The 22,682-nt window shown below is 38.3% G+C and overlaps 1 protein-coding gene across 1 annotated transcript in view; it reads right to left on the bottom strand.

Moving 5' to 3' along the window:
* Positions 1-22,682, bottom strand: part of LOC132114478 (protein patched homolog 1-like) — a 65,105-nt gene that overhangs the window by 13,534 nt on the left and 28,889 nt on the right. Inside the window, exons 9-17 of the mRNA XM_059522614.1 lie at positions 21,168-21,299; positions 18,319-18,474; positions 18,136-18,234; positions 12,254-12,379; positions 8,541-8,659; positions 6,168-6,645; positions 5,589-5,898; positions 4,095-4,237; positions 1,258-1,441 (exon numbers count right to left, since the gene is read on the bottom strand). Coding sequence (XP_059378597.1) covers positions 1,258-1,441; positions 4,095-4,237; positions 5,589-5,898; positions 6,168-6,645; positions 8,541-8,659; positions 12,254-12,379; positions 18,136-18,234; positions 18,319-18,474; positions 21,168-21,299 — 1,747 coding nt within the window. The remainder of the gene's footprint in view (positions 1-1,257; positions 1,442-4,094; positions 4,238-5,588; positions 5,899-6,167; positions 6,646-8,540; positions 8,660-12,253; positions 12,380-18,135; positions 18,235-18,318; positions 18,475-21,167; positions 21,300-22,682) is intronic.

A 22,682-nucleotide genomic window follows, 5' to 3' on the forward strand; every position in this document is an offset into this window, starting at 1 on the left:
GTGCTGAAATATCTCCCTGCTCCTCTCCGGAACGAACACACACGCACAGACGGACGACTATCAAGCACTTGAGCAATGCCAAATTCATGCTGACAGTTATTATCACCTGTCATCAAAGCTTGGGTGCACTGCAGGGCTTTCAGCAGCAGGCCTGGAATAACTCATCACTCTGACTACTGGACTTGGGATAAGCGGCAGTCTTAAAACCACAAATAAAATCAGAAGAATGTGACCCAGAATGACTAGCGCTTTGGAGGTATGTGTGAGAGCGTCTATGAAGGGCGTATGGGTGAAAGGGAGAGAATATCTGAGTGTGTGTTCCAGTACCTGAAGGGGTCAGGCAGGACCACTTGCTAAACATGCTTTTGCCCCGTTATAATCTCCACTATAAATTTCCATCAGGACGGGAGTTGGATGTCTGCCAGCCTGCTGCTGTGAGCCGGAGAGGCCGTTTCAGCTTATCCAGTCACATTTCTCCCAGAGCGCCCACTGTGTACTGCACACGCACAATATACACAAGCTCGTGCAGCACACTGTCGCTGTTAGCTTTAAAAATACGACTACAAATTGAATAAACCCAGTTTCACTGTCTGAACTTCGTAAACGACACACAAGTCATTCAGTTTTGGCTCAGTTGGCTAGCATCAACCGAATGTCAAACTCCATATGAAGAAAGCTTACAGAATAGTCTTTCACATACAATCATACACTCCCAGTGTTTAAAATGTTTTTATTTGATTATTTTAAACATGGACTGATGTATTGTTTCTGATGAATTATTTTATATTTATAACATACAATTATAATCAAAAACATAAAAATAAAAAACTTAAGTCATTAAAATAAAAAAAATTAAATGGCTGATGTCACCCTGATGTCTTGGTAAGATAAGATAAATCTGTCATATATTTTATCATTTAATATCCTGTTTTAATCTGTAAATGCCATTACATGCTGACATCATCGCTTTTTTATATTTATAAAATTTATATCCTACCAAATAAGGCCTAACTACATGAAAATTCACCAAATTACAGCATGTTTATTCACAGGTTTAGGATGTCTAAACTTCAAAACCACCAGTTTTGAAGCAAACTAAGCGTAACCAAACCAATTAATGCATTAATCCCCTCTGCTGCTATCTGGAATGAAACTGATATGCTCACAACACAAAGGAGCTAAACATAACAGAACACGACCAAAAATGTAGCATATTACATTGAGGACTTGGTGACAGATGAACCAGGAAGTACTCACTGTTGAGTCTGCTGACAGGAATGGAGTCTGTCCTGTCATGGAGCCACTCAGGAGGGTGCGGGCGAATGCTGGCCTGGGATGCAGCGTAGGCCACTGGGTCATTGCTCACCCAGGCAGTTAAATAAATGTAGAAGGCATTTGGGTTGATGATTCCATCGGCGCTCACCAAACGCTGCCTAGTTAGCTGGTGATAAAAAGAAAATGGAAAATTAGAACAAACAATGCTCAAACAATACGGCTCGTTTGCTAAAATTAATAAGTATGTACACCAATGTTTATACACTATATAAGTGAGTATTGTGAATGCCCACTAGCACTGCAGTAATGTCTCAATGCTTCACTTCTTGCCAAGCACTTAGCTAGCTGCCTCCTGTGAAGGCAAAGTCGTTACGGCATCACACTCAATGCCATACATGCTCCTCGAGAAAATAAATCTAGTCTCCAAGTCAGGAGTTGAGGGTCACTGTGTGTGTGTGTGTTTGGGGTGGGTGGTAGAAATGAGAGTGAGTGAGAGAAAAATAGCTTGAGTTAGTGTAACAATAAAAAAATTGGCCAGAGTCCCTGAGCGCGTCTGTGTGCAGTTAACCTTGCTGTTAACACTGGAGGAAATGCCACCCAGCAAATGGAGGAGAGCTATAAAAATAACACAACATCTGTACAAATGTTGCAAACACTTGCTTCTCCAGACCCCTACAGATACCCACAATGCCCGGCGCCCCATACGGCTTCTGCCATTAAGGCAATATAGGGTTTTAGATAGTAAAATGACTTGAAATAACACTCAACCTTAAAAAAAAAAAAAGAAGCAACACATTGTCTAAAAGAAACAAAGAATATCCAAAGATGCTGAACTATACTGATTTTCGACTGAAAATAAATAGGTAGGTGAGAAAAAAAACTGTACTGGTTTTCAATGTAACCATAAAACAATATCAGAAAATCATAAGATGTTAAACTATTACTTTTCAATGAAAAAAGAAAGAAAAGATAAATACATAAAATTAGTAGATAAGGACAAAAAAACAAGACATTTAACTGTACTTGTTTTTAATTTAATAATAAAAAATTCAAATATTTTATAAATAAAAAATAAAAATAGATCTTTAACGGTATTCGTTTTCTATGTAATATATTTCAATAATAATAAAGAATTATTTTATTGTCAGATGCGGGGAAAAAATGAAAGTCCTCAAGGAAAAAGCCGTTTGACTTTGATGGGGACCAGAATGAGAGAGGCAGCATGTGATTCCCGTCTCTGTATCCAGTGAAAGGGGACATGGCAGCAATTCCAAGAGAAGGGCATAAGCGAGAGACGGGAGAAAAAAAAAAGCGGACTTGGATTCCAAAGATCTGGATTGCATTAAGCAGCAGGATGCGCAACAACTGTATGTCTTCAAGCTGTCACGGGAAGCACACAGTGCGAAGCAGGCGGCCTCCTGGCTCACTGCCGCCCCTCTTCCCTAACAGGCAGAGGAAATGACATCACAGGGCCGCACACCAACACAGATCGGCTGGCTTTTCTTTTCCATTCTACTGGCAGTGGTTCAGCACAATAATGACCACTTGAAAACAACAAAAATGCAAATAATTTCTGTCCTTATGTGTGTATTGCCAATTACACGGAAAGACAACACACTCTCAAACACACGCAATCTCTCACAGCCGTCTGCTCCACTCCTCCTCACCCTCCAGCCCCTCTGGCATGTGGTATTTTTGTGGTATTTCTGCTCTCCTCTTGCCTGACATTTCATGCTGAGTAGCAGATGGAAACTGTTAATGTGTTAACCTGTTGAGATTTTTCGTCAGTGTGACGTGTGTCTGTGTGTGTCTGTGCAGGGGTTTCTTCTTGACAAGACCCCTCTGTACGAGTCCTGAAAAAGTTGTATATGCTGAGCTTTAGGCCTGCAGCAAGAAAGTGGAACAAATGGTTTAAATGCAGACTTAATTGCTTTTTCAGAAGCAAGTTCGGCCCCATTGAGAGCTTTAAATTCCTGTGCTTGGTAAAGCAATCATAGAGAGAAAGAGAGAGAGAGAGAATGAGGACAGACATAGATGGACATTATAACATGGTTATAAACCCTGACACCGATGCTAAAGACATATTTACCCAAGCACCCCTTCGTCATCGCCACACACAACCAGAGATAATTTAATATATTATTATTATCATTATCAAAATAATATCCAAATTAATATAACATTAATAATACATACTAATGTAATAATATTTCACACTCATAATTTAGTCATTATTATTAGTAGTAGAATCAAAAATAAATTATAATATAAAAATGACAATAACTTAAAAAAAATTATATTAATAATAAATATTAGCGAAATATTACACAATAATAATTAAGAAGCCATTATTGTTATTATATCTATAATAATCATCAACAATTATATATTAGATATAAAAATAACATTCTTTTCAAAGATTTTGTGTCAAAAAACATATATGTAACATTACTGGGTGAAAATATTCAGTAACAGAATATACAGTTGTGCAGTCGTGGCATCATGGTTAGAGAGTTGGACTTGTAACCCAAAGGTCGCAAATTCGAGTTTCAGGTAGGTAGGGGAGTGAATAAACAGCGCTCTCTTCCACCCTCAATACAACGACTGAGGTGAGACCCTTTTGGCCGCAACAAAAATGACTGCCCACTGCTCCGGGTGTGTGTGTGTGTGTGTGTGCACTTGGATGGGTTAAATGCAGAGCACAGATTCCGAGTATGGGACACCATACTTCGCCAAGACACTTTCACAGATTCGATCTATAAAAACTGGAGTTGCATTGAAATATATGTGATCCTACTCATGTCTAGTTGGTTTCTTACCAGGTTCATGTTGACTGGCTTTTCTCTGCGGCCGGTCTGCACCAGGAGTTTGTAGGCCAGGATGCCATCATCAGAGCCATTCCTGTAGTTCCCCTGAGTGATCCTACCAGTCTGCCAATCCTTATCGAATGCCTCCTGCAGACCTGCCCAGAAACACACATTATTTTGAGGATCTTGTTCAATATATACATAAACCATGTTAACTTCTCCTCTCAGTCATCCCTCAGCTCCACCTCTCTCCCCTCAACGCCAGTGGTCCGTTTCTTTCACATTGTTTTCTCTCTCCCTCGCCTCACTGTCTGTGACCAATTTGTCGAGCCATTTCAAACCACAATATTAAAGACAGCTCTCTCTCTCCACCCTCTCTGGAGCAGCCTTTACTGAAGCCTTTACGCACATACATACACAAAGTGAACGCACACATAGATTTGCTGCCCCTGCACTGAAAAGTAAAACACATGGTCCACTGAGAGTGCTGAAAGGATTAAATAAAGAAAGTCATTGGAAAACGCCAATGATGTTTGAGGTTCTGGTTGGCTGAGCTGAAAGCGACAAAGCAAGTCTGTACATGCCACCCAAACTCCATCTGGACAGAAGCCGTTTGGAGACAAGGAATGCCTTTTTAAAGAGGAGCTGTGAGAGAGAAAGTGGGCAAAACAAGGTTTGCTTTTGAATATGGCCCGCCTGGGATTAGATCAGCATTCTGAAAGAAGCCTCTGTCGAGGGGGCCACAAGGAAAAAGATGTTGCAGGGACATGCCCTGTATCTCCCAATCTTGTTTTCGTTTTTTTTTTCACTCTCACCTCAACTGTATTTTTTCAACTGTTTCGGTCTTTCTTTTTTCCATATTTTCACTCTCTGTTTTTAATCTCTCCATTTAAGTCTCACTCTCGGCTCATAATCCGTCTTAAGACACTAAATGTGTTACAGATTTGGAGGTTTAGAAGCGTGATTGATGTTTGTGAGAAACAGATGATCTGATGGTGGTAAAATTGAAGTAAAACTCATCTCCAACAAAGCGAGTCACTGTCTGGAAATCAATACAGTCTGTAAAAATGAAGCATTTTGTTCAACTCAAATGCTTTTGGAAAAAATGTTATTGTGTATTGCCAAAAGAGATGTTGGGATTTTTGTTGCTGTTTTTAAAATAAGTCACTTATTCCTTTTAATTTATTGGACTTTCTTTTAAATTATTTGATCAAATATACAGTAAAAACCATAATATAGGTGAAATATTATTAGAATTTACAATGTTTTTTTATTTAAAAAAAAAAATGCATTCTACATTTGGCGTGATAGTCTTGTGGGCAGCACGTTGACATATAGCACCATTGCGCTTCAGGTGTCCCGAGTTCGAATCCCAGCTGGTTGGACCAAAATAGGAGCTATAATCAATATGACCAGACCTTCTGCAGTTTAGTTAAAGGCTTGGCCCTTGGGTTTGTCCTCCACCAATTGGTCTGGACTGATTGATTGAACATCTGAGCGTATTACCTTGCAGCCAGTCTCTGAAGTAATGCAGCCACATGTGTGGGAGCTGGCCGTTGTCCTCCCGCAGGACGTACTTCACAGTGCTGAAGCGTTGGTGCAGCTCATAGAGCTGAGGCTGGATCTGTGCATAGTCAGCTTTCTGGGTCACCACGTACATGTTGTAGAAGGAAAAGTAGCGGAATTGGGCACGGATGAAGTCGTATTCGCCCGTCTCTCGTGGCACAATGTCAGTCAGCTCTAAACCATCCCGGACACATGTTGTGCCATACAGACTGACCCCGAGCAGTGCCAAAAAGAGCAAAATCACCACCACCTGATAGGAAACACACAAAAAGACAGATATGAGTCAGGGTTTGGCTATATCTGAAGTTACTGCTGTTTTAGTATCTTATGACGAAGTTCTGCCCTGTTTGAGGTGTTTGTGGTTTTCCGAAGGCTTTGACTCACAAAATGACACTTACACAGCTCAAAAAGATACACTGGTGCTCATTAAACGCCAGAAGATTAGCTCATCACTGGAATACGAAATCCCACTTCCAATTGGACAATGTGTAAAGTTGCAAAACAACATTCTATCCTCACCTTTGTTGTAGGCTGCAGCAAAAATGGCGCATAGTGCTTCTCAGCAAACGATGCAAATGTCCATCGTGAGCATGGCGGCTCCAGACAGCGTAAACTCGACTCCCCAAATTGAGATAGCAAGTCTCGTGTGGAGCTTGCACCGTCGGGACTCTGGTTTGATGCTGTATCAGAAGTCAGTCCTGGCCCTGCACTGCTGCTGTTGTTGTGGTTATTGTTGTTGTTGTTGTGGTTGGGGTTGGGATTGGGGGCGTAGGGTTGAACGGAGATATGAGAATGGGGCTCGGCTGTAGTGTAGTAGGCCTGTGTTCTGGGGTCGTACTCTGTGCGCAGCTGTACGGTGGACTGCATGGTGATTTGGGTGTGCTGGGCAAAGCTGCGGCTGCTGTAGGAGGGCGGAGGGCTGTAGCGGCTGGATTCAGCAGAGGAGTCAGCATACGCCGCCTGCGGCTCCAACTGGATTACCCGGTTAGCGCAAGGACTAAAGGAAAGCAAGAAAAAGACAAAGAGCATTTCAGTAACACAAAAGCACCATGTAACAGTCGATTATGTGTGGAATTACCTGCAATATCAATTTATATCGCAACAACACAGGAAATGATCCAGAGGAGCTGGAAAAAGTTTAACTTAAGAATTCTTTCAGCTAAGATACCTTGATCGGGCCCAATTTTAAGAATCATATGTATCCTTAACAAAGGATCCAACCCCATAATGTATGTGAGATGGTCAGTTGTGAGGCGTCCCAATTTGCCTAGTTTTATTATGAACAAAAAAGATGAACTTGCTATGTGAAGAAATTAGATACTTCTGAGTGTCAAAGAAGATTATGCATGTTTTGGGACATACTATAACGTCATAATTTTGTCTTTAACAGTTAACATGCATTCTGTTTTCGTAAACTGGCCAGTCAGTCATTTTGTCACTGTTAAGTAATTCATATACACTGCATATTTCAGTTTATTTATGAAGAAGCAGCACATTGACTGCCAGTCGTGGGTCATTCTTACAATGAACTCTCCCCATGTGTTTGCATAATAAAGCATTTTACCCCTCATTTGCATGTGCCGTGCATTTTTATAATTATCATATTATCATGCTCTTAGCTAAGCAACATACTAACATCAGCCTCTACTGAAATCAAATGAAAGTTGAGTTTCCTGTGTGGGGCGCCGTTTGTGGTTCTGGGTCAGTGACGGTAAGCATGCTTCCTAGGTTTTGTAACAGAGCTTGTCTCTGATTTTTAAATGGATGGAGAGTTAGTGAGTGAGTTTGTGAACGCCCTTTAGATGTGGCAACTCGTTACGCTTGAGCGCTCATGCAAATGCGTGTAAATACAACCGCAATCAGCTTTCCAGTCGAGAGCAGTTACAGCTGAGAAGCAAGTGAGTGTCAGTGACTAGAAAGCAAATGTTTCAACCATGGTGAGAGTTTAGGCTTCAGGTTTAATTTCCTGCAAGAGTTTGGGGGCATGACTAAGAAGGTAAAGTATGTGCCTATAGCCCACTTGCTTTCTATTGCTCTCTCATCAGACACCAAGAATGTTGCAGCAAGCGGGAGAGGCAACAGCATGTCTTATTTGAGAGCCCGGGGCCTCAGACAGAGATAAACATCAACACGCACACATATGCACACAAAGTATAGATGTTAGGGCAGGTTGAATCTTAATTGTGATGTTTATACTGCACTCAGTATCATAACAGGCTGTTGTATATATTAATGAATGAAGTTGTTTGGAAAGATCACAAAATCATATCACACCCTGACCTCAGAAAAAGATGGATACTTGTATGGCAGTGGGAATGTGTACAGTACATTGTGTAAGTAGCACAACTACTATTTTAACATTGATAATATAAAGAAATGTTTCTTGCTCAGCAAATCAGCATTTTAGACTGATTTCTGAAGGATCATGTGACTCTGAGGACTGGAGTAATGGCTGCTGAAAATTCAGCTTTGCATCACAGGAATACATTAAAACAAAACATCTATTTTAAATAGTACTAATATTTCACAATAATATTGTTTTACTATATTTGGATAGATCCATATAATAAATCCAACCCTGTTGAACATGAGAGACTTTTTTCAAAAATATGTAAAAATCTTAACTTAACTTTTGAACTTAACTTTTGAACAGTAGTGTACATATTATTATTGTTTTTTTTTTTTTTTTTTTTTTACAATACTTAAGGGACAAAAACATCCCCATAAGGACACTTGAGGACTTCAATGTGGAAATGGTTAATAAATTCATTAAATCATACTTTTCTTCTAAAATTTCCCAAATTTTCAGTTTCCAAAATGTACCAGAAATGTTCCACCCCTTTGCAACATATTTATGATGCATCTTCTTTTAGCCAGTTAAATGTATGCTACCTGACAAAGCAGCAGAAAATGTCAAAGCGGCGGTCCTCACGGCGGTACAGATCCATGCTGAGGATGGCAGGAAAGATGAGCAGCACCATAGCAAAGTTAAAAACCACGACCACTGCTGCCTGAGAGACAAAATTAAGATGTCAAGCACATATTCACACACGCACACACAGTGACACCCACACATCTGCAGAAGGTCTATGCCAAAACCGCAATGATCCCAACAAATTCAATTTTAGACTATTATCTTCTTCAGAAGAGACGAATGACAAACAAATAAAAAACACAACTCATGCCATCCCAAAATTAAACTTGGGCTCCTCCACTTTAGGTGAAGCCCACCTAAATTTCCAAATGTTAATCACATTGCTATCGAATTCATAATTCAATCCACACCCTTACATATGAAAAACTGGGGAAAAAAATAAATTTTTAGAGTTCAGCTAGATTCTGTTCAGCTAGCTCTCTTGACCTTGGGAAACAGCCACTTTCTTTCAGAGCCTATATATCACAAGCTACTAAAAAGACTTCACCACGCCAAAAGCTCCTAATAGTGTGGAGAAAGAAAACGAGTGATTTGAAACATTTCACTCTGATTTATTCAGTTTAAGCTTGCAGAATATCTCATGTGAGAAGAGTAACTGGATAAAGAAAAGTGACATGACGATGAAAGTAAGAAACTGAGAAAGACAGAAGGAGAGGGCAGATTGGAGCATGCCTGCTCTAGTTAGGGTGTATTTTTTATGGGTGGTGGTTTGAACTATGTCAGACTGCCAGACCACCCAGAGAGCAGCTCAGCCTGACAGAGCTAAGACACAATGAGAGACACTCATGTATAGAAAAGCAACTCCAAAAAGTATTTGGACACTTTGTCCACACTTAAAAAAGTGTGAATGTCACTGCATTAGACAGCACAATATCAAATCTATCAACCCATGAGAGGAACAGAGAGAGAACATATGAGAGAATGTGCATGAGAGACTGCAGTGAGATCTGTTAGGGCTGACATGTGCACCCGCTTTTAAGCTGCCAAAAAAACAGATAAAAAGACTGAAAGAGAGGGAGGTGCCAAAAACAGTGCTAAATAGAGACAGAAGAATCGAAACACAATCTGAACCATAACAGGGTTAAAACAGAGAAATAGCACCAACCTGAAATAGTAATCACAACCTAGGGCTGGGCGATATATGTAATGATATGATCCTGCGCATCTAGTCAGAAAATTTGGTTCCGTGATTACCGCTAAATCGCCATCACCTGCTTTCAAATTGATCGGCATTTAATAGACAGAGCCGTAGATCACTGACAAGCTACGCAATATCGCATTTGTTATCGCCTTTGATGAATACGCAATATGAACGCGATATTGCGTAGCTTGTCAGTGATCTACGGCTCTGTCTATTAAATGCCGCTCCATTTGTAAGCAGGTAATGGCAATTTAGCGGTAATCACGGAACCAGATTTTCTGACTAGATATATCGCCCAGCCCTATCACAACCCATTTACTTCTGTAATGTAAATAAAAAATAAATAAATCAAAATTAAATGTTATCAAAGTGGGTAATTTACTATATTTAAATAAAGACAAACTTTTTTTTTATTTGGGAATAATGAGCACCAATTATGTTACACTGCAATTTACAAATGATATGTTGCACCGCCGTTACACAATATTTTTTAAGGATTATTTGATGAATAGCAATTTTAAAAGAACAGCATTTCTTTGAAATTGAATATATATGTAACATCATAAATGTCTTCCATGTCAGTTTGGATCAATTTAATGAATCCATGAATGAATTCAAGTATTCTTTTATTTAAAACAATCTTAATGTCCCAAAACTTTTGAAAGTTAGAATAAATTAGTAAGTTTGACTATTTATTTTGTCCTGCAACTGTAATATTTGAGGTACTTTAAATAGCAGGCACTGCCATTTTTAAGCATTTTCCTCAAATTGGAGAGGTTGAGACAAAAAGAATTGACAAAAGCTTAAGTAAACATCTTTGGACACAAATGTTAAAGTAAACACAATTGTACACAACAGCTGGAGTAAACACATTTGGACACTAAAGCTGAAAACAGACACTGTTATAGCAAAAAAATAACACCGTTTACAAAAGTAGTATCTCTTTGCTGTGTGTGTGTGCGTGTGTTCTCAGCGGTTTTGAAGATGAGTGTTTTCAGGCACTATTGAACAGGTGCCAATTGGATTGCTCTGCGACGAAAAACAGTGAGTGTGTCAGACAGATGTGTGTGAGACATCAATCCACACATCCTAATACTAGATCTACAACGCTGTACAAGTGCATGTTTAGGTGTGAGCCACATCTTGCGTGTGGTCGGCAGGCTCATCCCGCACATTATTTTTCTGAAAATATGCAATCATCAAACAGACACAAACACTATACACTTGCAGATATATAAAGCAATTCTGCTTTTAGGATCAAAGTGTCCTGCAAAAATTGAGGTATCTGTAGGGTTTAAGCTGAGATTTGAGTGAACGTGTTTGTTGAACAGAACAAGGCATCAGTGTGTAAATCTCTGCGTCTGCCTCCGTGCAGTTGTGCAGGTTATGTGGATGATGATGGCGAGGTTTCTTTACCTAAAGTTCAAAGATTTAGCAGCCTAAGTGCTGAGTCTGTGTGTGTGTGTGTTTCATGTGAGGGTGATGAGGCTTCAGATATCTAATGGTGAAAAGAGTTACTTTTTTGTTGTTGTAGAAAATCATCCATGCCATTACAATGAAGGGGAAATGGAGTTCTTAATCTTCACAAAGTTTGTGAAAGTACCAGAAGTGTCCTAGGTTTTTACTATTTACTTTTGAATGATGACTGAAACCTTGTAGTAGAGGCACTTCCTGGGTTTATTGACATCTTTTGATACATCACTTGTTGTATTCCTCAACTGTAAGTCGGTTTACATAAAAGGCAAATTAATAAATGTAATTGTAATAGTAGTCCATATGACTCAATGTTCTATTATCTAAGGTCTTCTGCAGGCTTACAATAGATTTGTGAGAGCAAAGACAAAAATGTAAAGTATTTATTGACTAGAACTCTCCATTTATCTCCATTCATGACTAGTGAATTTCATTTATTTGAGTCACTAAAAAAAAGACTAAAACTAAACTTCAAACTTTCTTAATGAAGCTCGAAAGCTCTAGTTACTTTTGTGTCCAACAGAAGAAAAAGTCATACAGGTTTGAAACAACATGAGAATGAATGATGACAGATTTTTAATTCAGCTCTCCCTTTAACCTGATTGAAGTCTGGAATAGGTTGCGGACAGATCTCTTGCTCAGGCTCTTTCCTATGTCACTTCCACAGCCTTGCAGTCATAGATAAACCACAGATGTGTGGAACAACAACAACCCATACAACCCACCCCCACTCCCAGATAGAGTTACATGCCCACAATCTGCACATTTAGGGGGCCATACCACTAATCACATGCCAAAGTGGGGGTTATGGGCCACGCCAGCTTGTTCAACCTGTCACATGCTCAGTTTGATGAATGAAATCAATAAAAGTCGTGTACAAATCTGGAGTCAATGAAGGTATGGAACACGCACGCACAAAGAACAAAGAAAGAGCTGGTATGGACATGGGAAATTTCAGCAAACATCCATTAGTAATACAAACAAGCACACAATTGCTACAGAGAAGCAATCTGAACTGCATTCCTGTTCAAAAATATGAAAACGAAACACACAAACCTGTAAGGAGAAAGCTCGGAGTGCTGGGATTGGAATAAGAGCAGCCATGAAAAATGCCGTCACATTACTGATGGAAGTCAAAGCTACACTAGCCCCAGTCCTCTTTAAACATTCACCAGTGCGGTCCTGAAGAAGAAGAAAAAAACACCACAATGTCATCAAATCAACAGCAAGAATATTATTCTTACCACCAGAGTCCACTTATAATGTTAGTGAAGGTTTCTTGCACCAAACAGATTAGCTTTTCAAGTCCATTTTCCACCTTCTCTCAGACTCTTAGAGAACTAAACTGGCTGTTTTTGCTATTGCTATTGTTCATACATGACTCTGGTATGATTGGCTAACCTGTTCACATGTGAAATGAGTAGCAATGTTCACTACTAGGGATAGGCATTTGTCATTTTTTCCTTGGAGTACTGGAAAGCTCAGCAGAACGATTAATTGTTTACCTTTTTTATGTTCAGTGTAACTCATTCAAAACTATGATATAAAACAACACACACCTATTCTTTTTCATCTGAATGTGGTGCTTTGTACCATTATATTCTTATCTCAATCGCACTTGCAGTTTTTGGAAAACAATAATAATTGAGTAACTGGAAATGATGATAAACAATGATTCATTTATAATTAATACAAATGATTATTTTTATTTTGTTATTACCAAATATTGGGTAGGTGTAGTTCTAAAAGTTTTAAGTGTAAGACAAAATTTATAAAAAAAACGATTTTCACTCTCAGCAAGCCTAGATTACTTCTGTAAATAATTATACAGACTTCAGTAGAACAGAAAATTAATCTGACAAAAATGATTTCAATCATTGCTAGACACATTACAATTTTTGTGAAGGTGTAACTTGTGTTAAGCTCACTGATGTTTTCATCGAAGAGAGCTGGTTATCACACAACCAGCCATGACAACTTAATGAGCTCAACTTCTGATGAAAAGCTTTCCTTTCTCGCCCGCTATTATGTGGATTTTTAGAGAGAGGAAAAACACACAAAAAAAAGAGATTCATTTCCCTTCCTTCTCCTTATCCCTCACTCACACAGAAATATTTTCCATCAAAGGCAGGATACATCCTTTTAAACAAAGCAGCCCGGGGTGCAGAAACACGATTGGCTCGCTGTCTTGTTAGGATAAACTCTCTCTCCTCATTTCAAAGCCATTCAGGGTTCAAGACGCATGAGAAACAGTTCCAAACCCCACCTCCATACACACAGAGGTAGAGATGAGGAGAAGGAATGAAAGAGGGACGTGCAGGACCACACACACAGAGAGCTTTAAGACAAGAGGGCTCTGCGCTCTCTCTCCCTCCTTCATCAGGGGAACTGTTTACTTTCCACACAAAAGTGTCGCTGCACGCTGTGCAATCTCACATAAACACAAGCAAATACATGCCTGAACTCAGCCCGTCTGTATAAGAGTCATCTAAAAATCACCTCTCATACACGACCACACATAAACGCACGAGAAAACTAAACAAAGATACCCTTGACAGATGTATCAACGGAAATGTATACACATGAGATCTCACAAGTAAAACTAACAACTTAAAAGTGTTTCACAATTTATAATGTTGCTGATATTTCAACAGTGAGGAAGATACTTGAAAAGAACTTTGATTTCAAACTCTGAATTGAATATATTTGAACTAAAAAAGACAAGTAAACAGTCAGTAATAAAATAAGAATAGATAAAGCAATGGCACAAATGAATACAATAACAAGATGCAATAAAAGTTAACTGTGCTTGAAGTTTTTCAGGTGGGTATAACAGTAATATTCAGGTACAGAAACGGAATAATCTATTTAACTTTAAAATAACACTGGTTAGTCTTCAATGTATGAATAAACATTAATGACAGACAGCAGCAGGTTTATTTAGGTTGCTGTCTCTTTAAGACATCATGAATGGATCTGTAACACATAAGTTTGGTTTCTCAACTGTTTACATTAATTTAATAGCCTATATACTAGGGCTGGACGATTATGGCCTTAAATCAAAACCTCGATTAATTGAACATTTTGCCTCGATTGCGATTATTGAATGATTATTTTGTTTTCGGTTATTTTTTTTTTTGCCCTCATAGTTCACTGACAAGGTTTGTACTGTAAATATGATTGACTATCAGCAGTTATTTTATCTATGTTCTTAAAATTTCTTACTAGGGTTGGGTATCGTTTGAATTTTATCGATTCCGATTCTTATCGATTCCTAGTTTCGATTCCAATAAGATAAATCCAATATAAAAAAAATTAAGTCAAACATTTAGATGTCAAACATTTTTACAAAGCATTCTGTTGCAGCTGAATAACATGAGCAAAAATCAGCAGCCTACAAAATTCTGCAAGAGGAATTTTGCCTGTGATAAAAAAAAATACCATAGCAAAAACAACTAGATTTATATAAATTTCAAATATTAAAGTGTTAAAGACAAGTAATAAGATAGGTCAGTAATTAGAAAGGATCAAACAAATCAATTAGCAATATCATAAATAAATACAACTAAACTAAATTTCAGGTACAGAAACTGTAATTAAAACTTTAAAAACACTGCATAGTTTTCTTTTTGTAAATAAAATAAAGATTAATCAAGTAAAGTTATTAAATATATTCAGTCAAGATCAGTGAATGATTTTCTTTTGTTCTTTGATTAACATTAATGACAGGCAGTACATTTATTAGGCTGTTGTCTCTTTAAGCAAAAATACTGCACATGTGCGTTTTCTTTCTCATCTGTTTATGTTCACGTAAGACAAAAACGGCTCAGTTTATGATGATATACTGATGTAACGTTAGTTTTCTGTATCGTAGTTTCGACTCGGAACAACCTTTTCTACAGTTAAAATACACAGAACAGTCCGAGAATGGACACAAACCAGGAACCCAGCACGACCGCCGACCGCTGCTCTCTGTGCACGCGCTTGTGCTTCATGTGCGCTGCACACAAACATGCTATAAAGAAGTTTGAGATTCTAAGCTATTTTAGTGATAAATCACAGGACAGCGCTGACAAGTTACTTTGTGTTCCTCTGTGCACGCGATCTTCACATCTACTGTTTATATGAGGGTTCGTGCCACAATGCAGCTGCGCGAAATGGTAGCTCGATATAATAATACACATCCGTTCATCTAATCGCTTGAATGTCCAAACCATAAAACAAATACAAATGACAAAGTTTAGTGAAGACGCAAGGCTCACCGCTCATACCGCTTTGCTTTTATGCCACTGACTGGACGGGGCAGAGTCATGTGACTACACACGTATGCTTTTATGCTAGCTTTTAAGCTAGTATGCTTTTAAGGGGGAAGTGTTAACAGGATTAAAAAACCGAAATAACCGACATGGGAAAATTACGTCGGTTAGAGGTTATGAATTTCGGTTTTGATTATTTTTCGATTAATCGTCCAGCACTACTATATACTGAAAATGTTTGGTATAAATAAACTGATTACATGCATACTCACCAAGGCGGACATTTTGACATCATTTTGTATGTATTTGGCCGTTTAATATGGAATTACATTTGTTTCAATAATAATGAACGAAACTTTATAAAACTGAACATAACTTTTCAGAAACTATCAAAAACATGCCATTACAAAAGAAGAAAAACACTATGAAAATGAAAAATTCAGTCGCACAAATTTAACAGGCTCTTCAAATATGCTTCATTCTTTGTTAATGTTTTTCAAAGATTTATTTTCGCTAATCGTCGATTCTAAATTCATTGCCACAGATTTCGCTTACGTTTCGCAGTTTTTCGTTTGGTGTTTTGACACAAACCTCTCGTGGGGGCGGGTTTAACAGTGATCTACTCTGATTGGATAGTGAGCTTTTGATGGGACAGGTGCTCTCTGACCGGGAAGCACAGACGCCACTCAGTGGCACGCATATTGGAAAGCTCTCGCGGTGATTAAATCTGGTCTCTACCGCAAAAAAAATATTTTTCACAGTCAAAGTGAAAGACATTTATTTTAAGCTCATACACAGGTTCTACCCTGTAAAGAAGTGTATACAAAGATTTAAATATGTCATTGATCTTACATGCTGTTTTTGTTCGAGTTCTGAAGAAACTGTACACTTATTTTGGTCATGTCACTACACTCAGAAACTTTGGGATGATATTGGTGTTTGTCAAGTGTAAGATTTTGCCAGGCTTCTCAGTACATATGAAAAACATTATATTTGGGTATTATGACTCTGACCCCACAAACGAAAATAACAGTTTTGTTATTAATTAAAAAAAATTCCTAAACAAATTTCACATTCACAAATGCAAATTCTCCAACTGTAAACCTGTCTTCTCTGTTTTCATAAAAGAAATGGAAAACTATTTGAATGTAATCTCAGTGTCTAATAAGAAAGCTATAAGGACTGTTAGATTTGCTCTGCCTTTGATCTCCTTGTTTAATTTTTTTTTGTGGTGGATATTATGTGATGTATGTTTATACCTTTGTATGTTTTGCATTACTAAAAATAGAAAAAGAAAAAAAAAGCTCTCGTAGTGATTTGTATGCAATACGTCGTGTCTTGTGTTACTAAATATATAAATAATATTTGACCTTCGATCGTCTCAGTAAAGATGAGCTTTCAGGAGACAGAGACACGGAGCGGCATCATCTTCCTCCTCCGCTTGTCCTTCAAGGCAGCTTGAAATAAGCTTGTGTTACTGAAGTAACCAATAACATCGATACAAGTTTTTCATGTTACAGTGTGCTACAGTTTATTGCAGGTTATTATTGTCATTCAGTAACACAAGCTTACTTCAGTCTGCCTTGAAGGACAAGATCTCATCTTTACAGACTGAGACGATCGAAGGTCAAATATTATTTACATATTTAGTGATACAAATCACAATCACGAGAGATTTCCAATATGCGCGCCACTGGGTAGCGTCTGTACTTCCCGGTCAGAGAGCACCTGTCCATCAAAAGCTAACTATCCAATCAGAGTAGATCACTGTTAACCCCGCCCCCACGAGAGGTTTGTGTCAAAACACCAAACGAAAAACTGCGAAACGTAAGCGAAATCTGTGGCAATGAATTCAGAATCCACGATTAGCGAAAACGAATCTTTGAAAAACATTAACAAAGAATGAAGTATAGAGCCTGTTAAATTTGTGCGACTGAGTTAATTTTTTTCGTTTTCATTGTTTTTTTCTTCTTTTGTAATGGCATATTTTTTATATTTTCAGAAAAAGTTACGTTCAGTTTTATAAAGTTTTGTTCATTATTATTGAAACAAATGTAATTCCATAGTTTATGAGCAATAAAGTGCAACACAACTCCATGCGGTAGTCGAGCACTCACAGATGCGGCTCTATGTGCGCATGCTTTGGATGTGAGCTCAAAGAAAGAGGTCTCACAGAGAATGCGCAAGTACTGAATTGAACGTCTGTAAATTTGCCAAGATTGTCTAGTGTAAGTATACTATGTTATTTATTTGTTAATTTCAAGTGTGTCATAGGAAACAATGGTACTAACATAGTACCATATCTAAAATCAAAACAAAACAAAGGTAGTACTATGGAACATTTTATCATCTGTTTTATTTAGAAACGTCTTGAGTCACGCATCATACAGTTACTCTCAGCAGATCAAAGTATGCCAGTGTTTTGAAGTTACATCACAGGCCGGGGCAGGTACACACACATTCCTTTATGTAAGTGATAAGATGAGAGTATGCATTGATATACCCCCTTCCTCCTGATAACATGCTAGCTCCCTCATTTCTAAACGGACTGCCTTGTCTCGACACTCGATCTTTGGATGTGTAGTCAAATTTGCGTTTCTGAGATTTTGTGGTTTGAGAAAATGCTTGTTTTTTTAGTTGGGTTTCCCTGCTTTTCAGGATGTTCGGGATGGGATAACACACCTCAAATGGAATCCTCTTGTTCTGGCCAGTCTCACTGAAAGCGTGAGCCAGGAGAAAGACATCGTCCACCCCTACGCCAAGGGCTAGGAACGGCAACACCTTTAAGCACATGAAAACAGAAGAGGACGTTACGCATGAATGATGCTACAATACCGATGGTTTGCTCATACACGTGTGATGTACCTGTGTGGTCGCGGCGTTAAAGGAGATGCCTAAAAGCGAGCAGAGTCCCAGTCCAGCGGCGACAGAAAGAGTGACCAGCAACACCCCGGCCAGCCCGACCGCCCCCTGAGACTTGGCGCAGTCCCACCGCAGCATGGTCAGACACGCATAGACAAGCTGCACACAGATAACATAGCTATAGCGTTAATCTGACATTATCACGTTACCGCAGTGCTGTTCTCATGAGTGCGGTCACAGCACAGCAGGGTCAGGCATGCACTGGCAGGCTGCATGTAACATAACACTAAAGGCCTATACACACCAAGTCTGAATTTTCAGCACGAAAAACAAGATTTTAAAATGAAAAACATCTATCCCTACGAACACAATATATCATACTGCAGTGATCAGTCGATTGCTTGATTCTGGGACTAGGTCAATTGTTGTTACATTTTATGGTCCTACAAGCCTTTTTGACTTGACAGAAAATTCTAACTTGCAACACTCACATTAACAGAACAACACGTAATCGTAACGTAAATCACAGCTTTGACCAGCTGATTTATCAGTCGCAAAGGTCCCAGGCGCATCTGACCCCAACAGGACAGATTTCTTGAGGCCGTTTACGTAAAAAATAACTACATGGAGTTGCATGGAGTTAAAGCTTTCGAGACACATTTATTTTGATGCATTGATTAACAAAATAATGGATGTGTAAAATATAATTTTGTTATATTTAAGTTTGTTATTTGATATTTAATTTAAAGTGAATTAAGTTTACATTTACTAAATTGCAGCTTCATTGCAAATGTGTAAAAGGACAATAGAAGAAACTACATATAAAGAGGTACTTAAGCCCTACCTTAGTGGGTAAAAACCACTTAAGTTTAACTAGCGACATTTAATATGATCAATTTCAATTTAAACAATAAAACATTAGCATTTAATTGCAAATGCAAGCGTATTTTTTTTCAGTAATAACAGGGAACTACACTGCGCGGTGTTCTGGTGTTCAGGGTCTCAAAGTCTCAAAGTCTCAAAGTCTTCTTGCTTTTGTACCGACAACAAATACATACAAAATATGTCAAAATACCCATCTTCGAAAGTGTGTTCAAAAAAGTCTGTGGTTATGTCTTAAGTGAAAGTAAAGAGTTGAGAAAGAAATCGGATGTGTATCATTATAATGGATGCACTGTCTCTTAAAGTGACCGCGCCTAATTTACTAGCTCTGCTGTCAGTGTCTTTAATGTATGAAAATGAAAGTAAATCACTCACTGCTCTTGATTGAATTTCTTTGTAGTTTTAACAAGAATTTAACCAAAGTCAATCCAAAAATAAGATATAATTGATTATATTGTTTTACTAGTGGGTGCAGGACACTAGTTCATTTATGTAAGTGAGTATGGCAAAATAGTGATCTGTGAAATATTATACCCAAAAATTCTTCATACTGTAGACTACCAGTGAAATTGATAAAAAAAAAATAATAATAATTAGGGACCTGACCATGTTTTGCTTAAGTGTTTCTTTCTTTAATTGCTAACCTTTTCACACCACAGACTGAACAAAATTAAGCATTGCTTGCTTTGTAACTATTCAACAAAGTATGGATATTTGTGTAAATATTGTCATACTGACAGTTGTCTGAAGTTTTGGTTGATTCCATTACATCTCTATTTATCAAAGTTATCCGACATTATCAAGATGAATTTGTTCTGACACAGTTTAACCCTGAGTTATTGTCCTATTTTATTACCAATTTCTAAACTACAGCAAATAAACTGTGATAATGTACATTTCGGTTTAATTGTGTATTTTATTTTACAGTGAAGACTATGCAGTGCTATTTTAAATGAACAAAAACAAACTTAAAAAATTTAAACATTGTGTAAATAGCACAAATAAATAAATAGAATGAACAAACAGTACAAATTAAACAATTTTAAACAGGGCCAACTGTACAACCTCCACCGGGGCCCCTCTAACCCCAGCTACAAGACGGAGCAATGCACTGTGTGTACTGTAAGAAATAGAACAAGGCATGTGGTTTAAAAGATGGCAAGTAAAATAAAAAGCACATCTGTATGCAATACAGTTTCATTATTGTTCATTATTATCCAGTAATTACTATACTATAAATAATTTGTGCGACCAAATCATGTTTTGCGCCAGTAACTGAAAAAGTGTGCAAGTGCAAGTGCCACCAGTGGATAAAGTTAGTGTAGTTCCCTGGTTATAAGTACTCTTTTTAAATGCTACGCTACAGTGCACTTCTATTCAACAAGGAACGGTGTCTTAAAAACAACGGCTGTGGTGGAACTAAAAAGCGATATAATGACCAAGTAAGTCTGTCTGAATGTGAATGACTAAAGCAGTGTCGGTCGAAAGGGTATGAAACTAATAAGTGAAATTAATAAATTTAACCTTTACATAATGGTTTTACCATCCAAGCAATCTAATAGATAAAATATAAGCATGCTAAATAAAGGGACATTTCATCCAGTCGTCATTCACTCACCCGCAGGTTGTTCCAAATTCACATCAATGGCTACCATAAACTGTTTGGTTACCAACATTCTTCGAAATATCTTGTGTTCAACAGAAGAAAGGAACTCATTCAGGTTTGGATCTACTTGTGGGTGAGTACATGACGACAGAATTAAAATTTTTGGGTTGAACAACCTGCTTTAAGATTTGGAGGGTTTTTTTTTCTCTGTGTTACTTTGTCGTGACAGTTTTGGTGTGAATGGACCTTAACATAATGTTAACGAAATGATCCATATCCATAAAAAGAGTAAAGCACAGTATAGTTAATGAGGCTGTGCTTTAACATGAAAAAAAAATAGCTGGAGATGTAGGAGTTAGTTTACCATTAGGAGGTAGCCACTGGCGATACGGATCACACTGACTTCAGAGAAGGACTTAAGGATGTCTTCCAGGGTGGTGGTGGTGAACGTGAGAACTTTCTGAGACGAATTTACTGACACACTCTGCTGAACAGCCTGAGGACAAACAGGACGGAAGAAAGAAAGTGAAAAATGTTGTTTAGCATTAAATCATTTACACCCTTTCTATCATCTTCTCACTGCTCATCTCTTCTTTGTTTAGTATTTTTCCTCAGGCCAATGAAATGAATTAGATAGCGTGGAAATCACAGTCCCACAAATGTTTCAGCAGCCCTAAAACCACACACACTCACATCCTCAAACGCACACGTTCAGCCCTGCACACACACACACACCAGAAGGAAACCCTATGCCAAGCGGAGGTCAGGGCTGACAAAACAGAGACCAGATGATGTCACACACAAGCCACCAATGGAACGTCAGCTGTGAAAGCGATTGTGTGCGGAGCGGGTTAATGTGTTCCAGGCGGTCCTGTCAAACAGGCACGCACACACACACACACACACACACACACACACGTCACACACACGCTAATACACACACACAAGTGCTGGGGCCACCACACCAAGAGGGGCTGATTCTACAATGAACTCCCACACTAGAAAAATAGGCTGTGCTGTAAATGCTGCCACTGCGGAATAAATGAGCAAATCTGTTATTAAAGAATGCTAATATGATTTTGCTAACACTTCAGAAAAAGGTTAAATGTGTAAACATTACTTAAAGGGATAGTTCACCCAAAAATGAAAATTATGTCATTAATAACTCACCCTCATGTCGTTCCAAACCAGTAAGACCATTTATCCATTTATCTTCGGAACACAGTTTAAGATATTTTAGATTTAGTCCGAGAGCTTTCTGTCCCTCCATTGAAAATGTGTGTACGGTATACTGTCCATGTCCAGAAAGGTAAGAAAAATATCTTCAAAGTAGTCCATGTGACATCAGAGGGTCAGTTAGAATTTTTTGTAGCATCGAAAATACATTTTGGTCCAAAAATAGCAAAAACAACGACTTTATTCAGCATTGTCTTCTCTTCCAGGTCTGTTGTAAGTCTGTTCAAAACAAAGCAGTTTGTCATATCCGGTTCGCTAACGAATCATTCGATGTAACCGGATCTTTTTGAACCAGTTCACCAAATCGAACTGAATCGTTTTAAACGGTTCGCGTCTCCAGTAAGCATTAATCCACAAATGACTTAAGCTGTTAACTTTTTTAATGTGGCTGACACTCCCTCTGAGTTCAAACAAACCAATATCCCGGAGTAATTCATTTACTCAAACAGTACACTGACTGAACTGCTGTGAAGAGAGAACTGAAGAGGAACACCGAGCCGAGCCAGATAATGACTCGTTCACGAGTCAAGAACCGGTTGCATCGGTTTTCGGATCACCAGTAGTTCTTTCAGACAGTTCGATTCAATAAACCGGTTGAAGAAAACGGTTCACCGGTTCTTTTGCGCTCGACGTAATGGCATAT

Source organism: Carassius carassius, chromosome 34 (assembly GCF_963082965.1).
Source record: "Carassius carassius chromosome 34, fCarCar2.1, whole genome shotgun sequence".
NCBI classification, from domain to species: domain Eukaryota; kingdom Metazoa; phylum Chordata; class Actinopteri; order Cypriniformes; family Cyprinidae; genus Carassius; species Carassius carassius.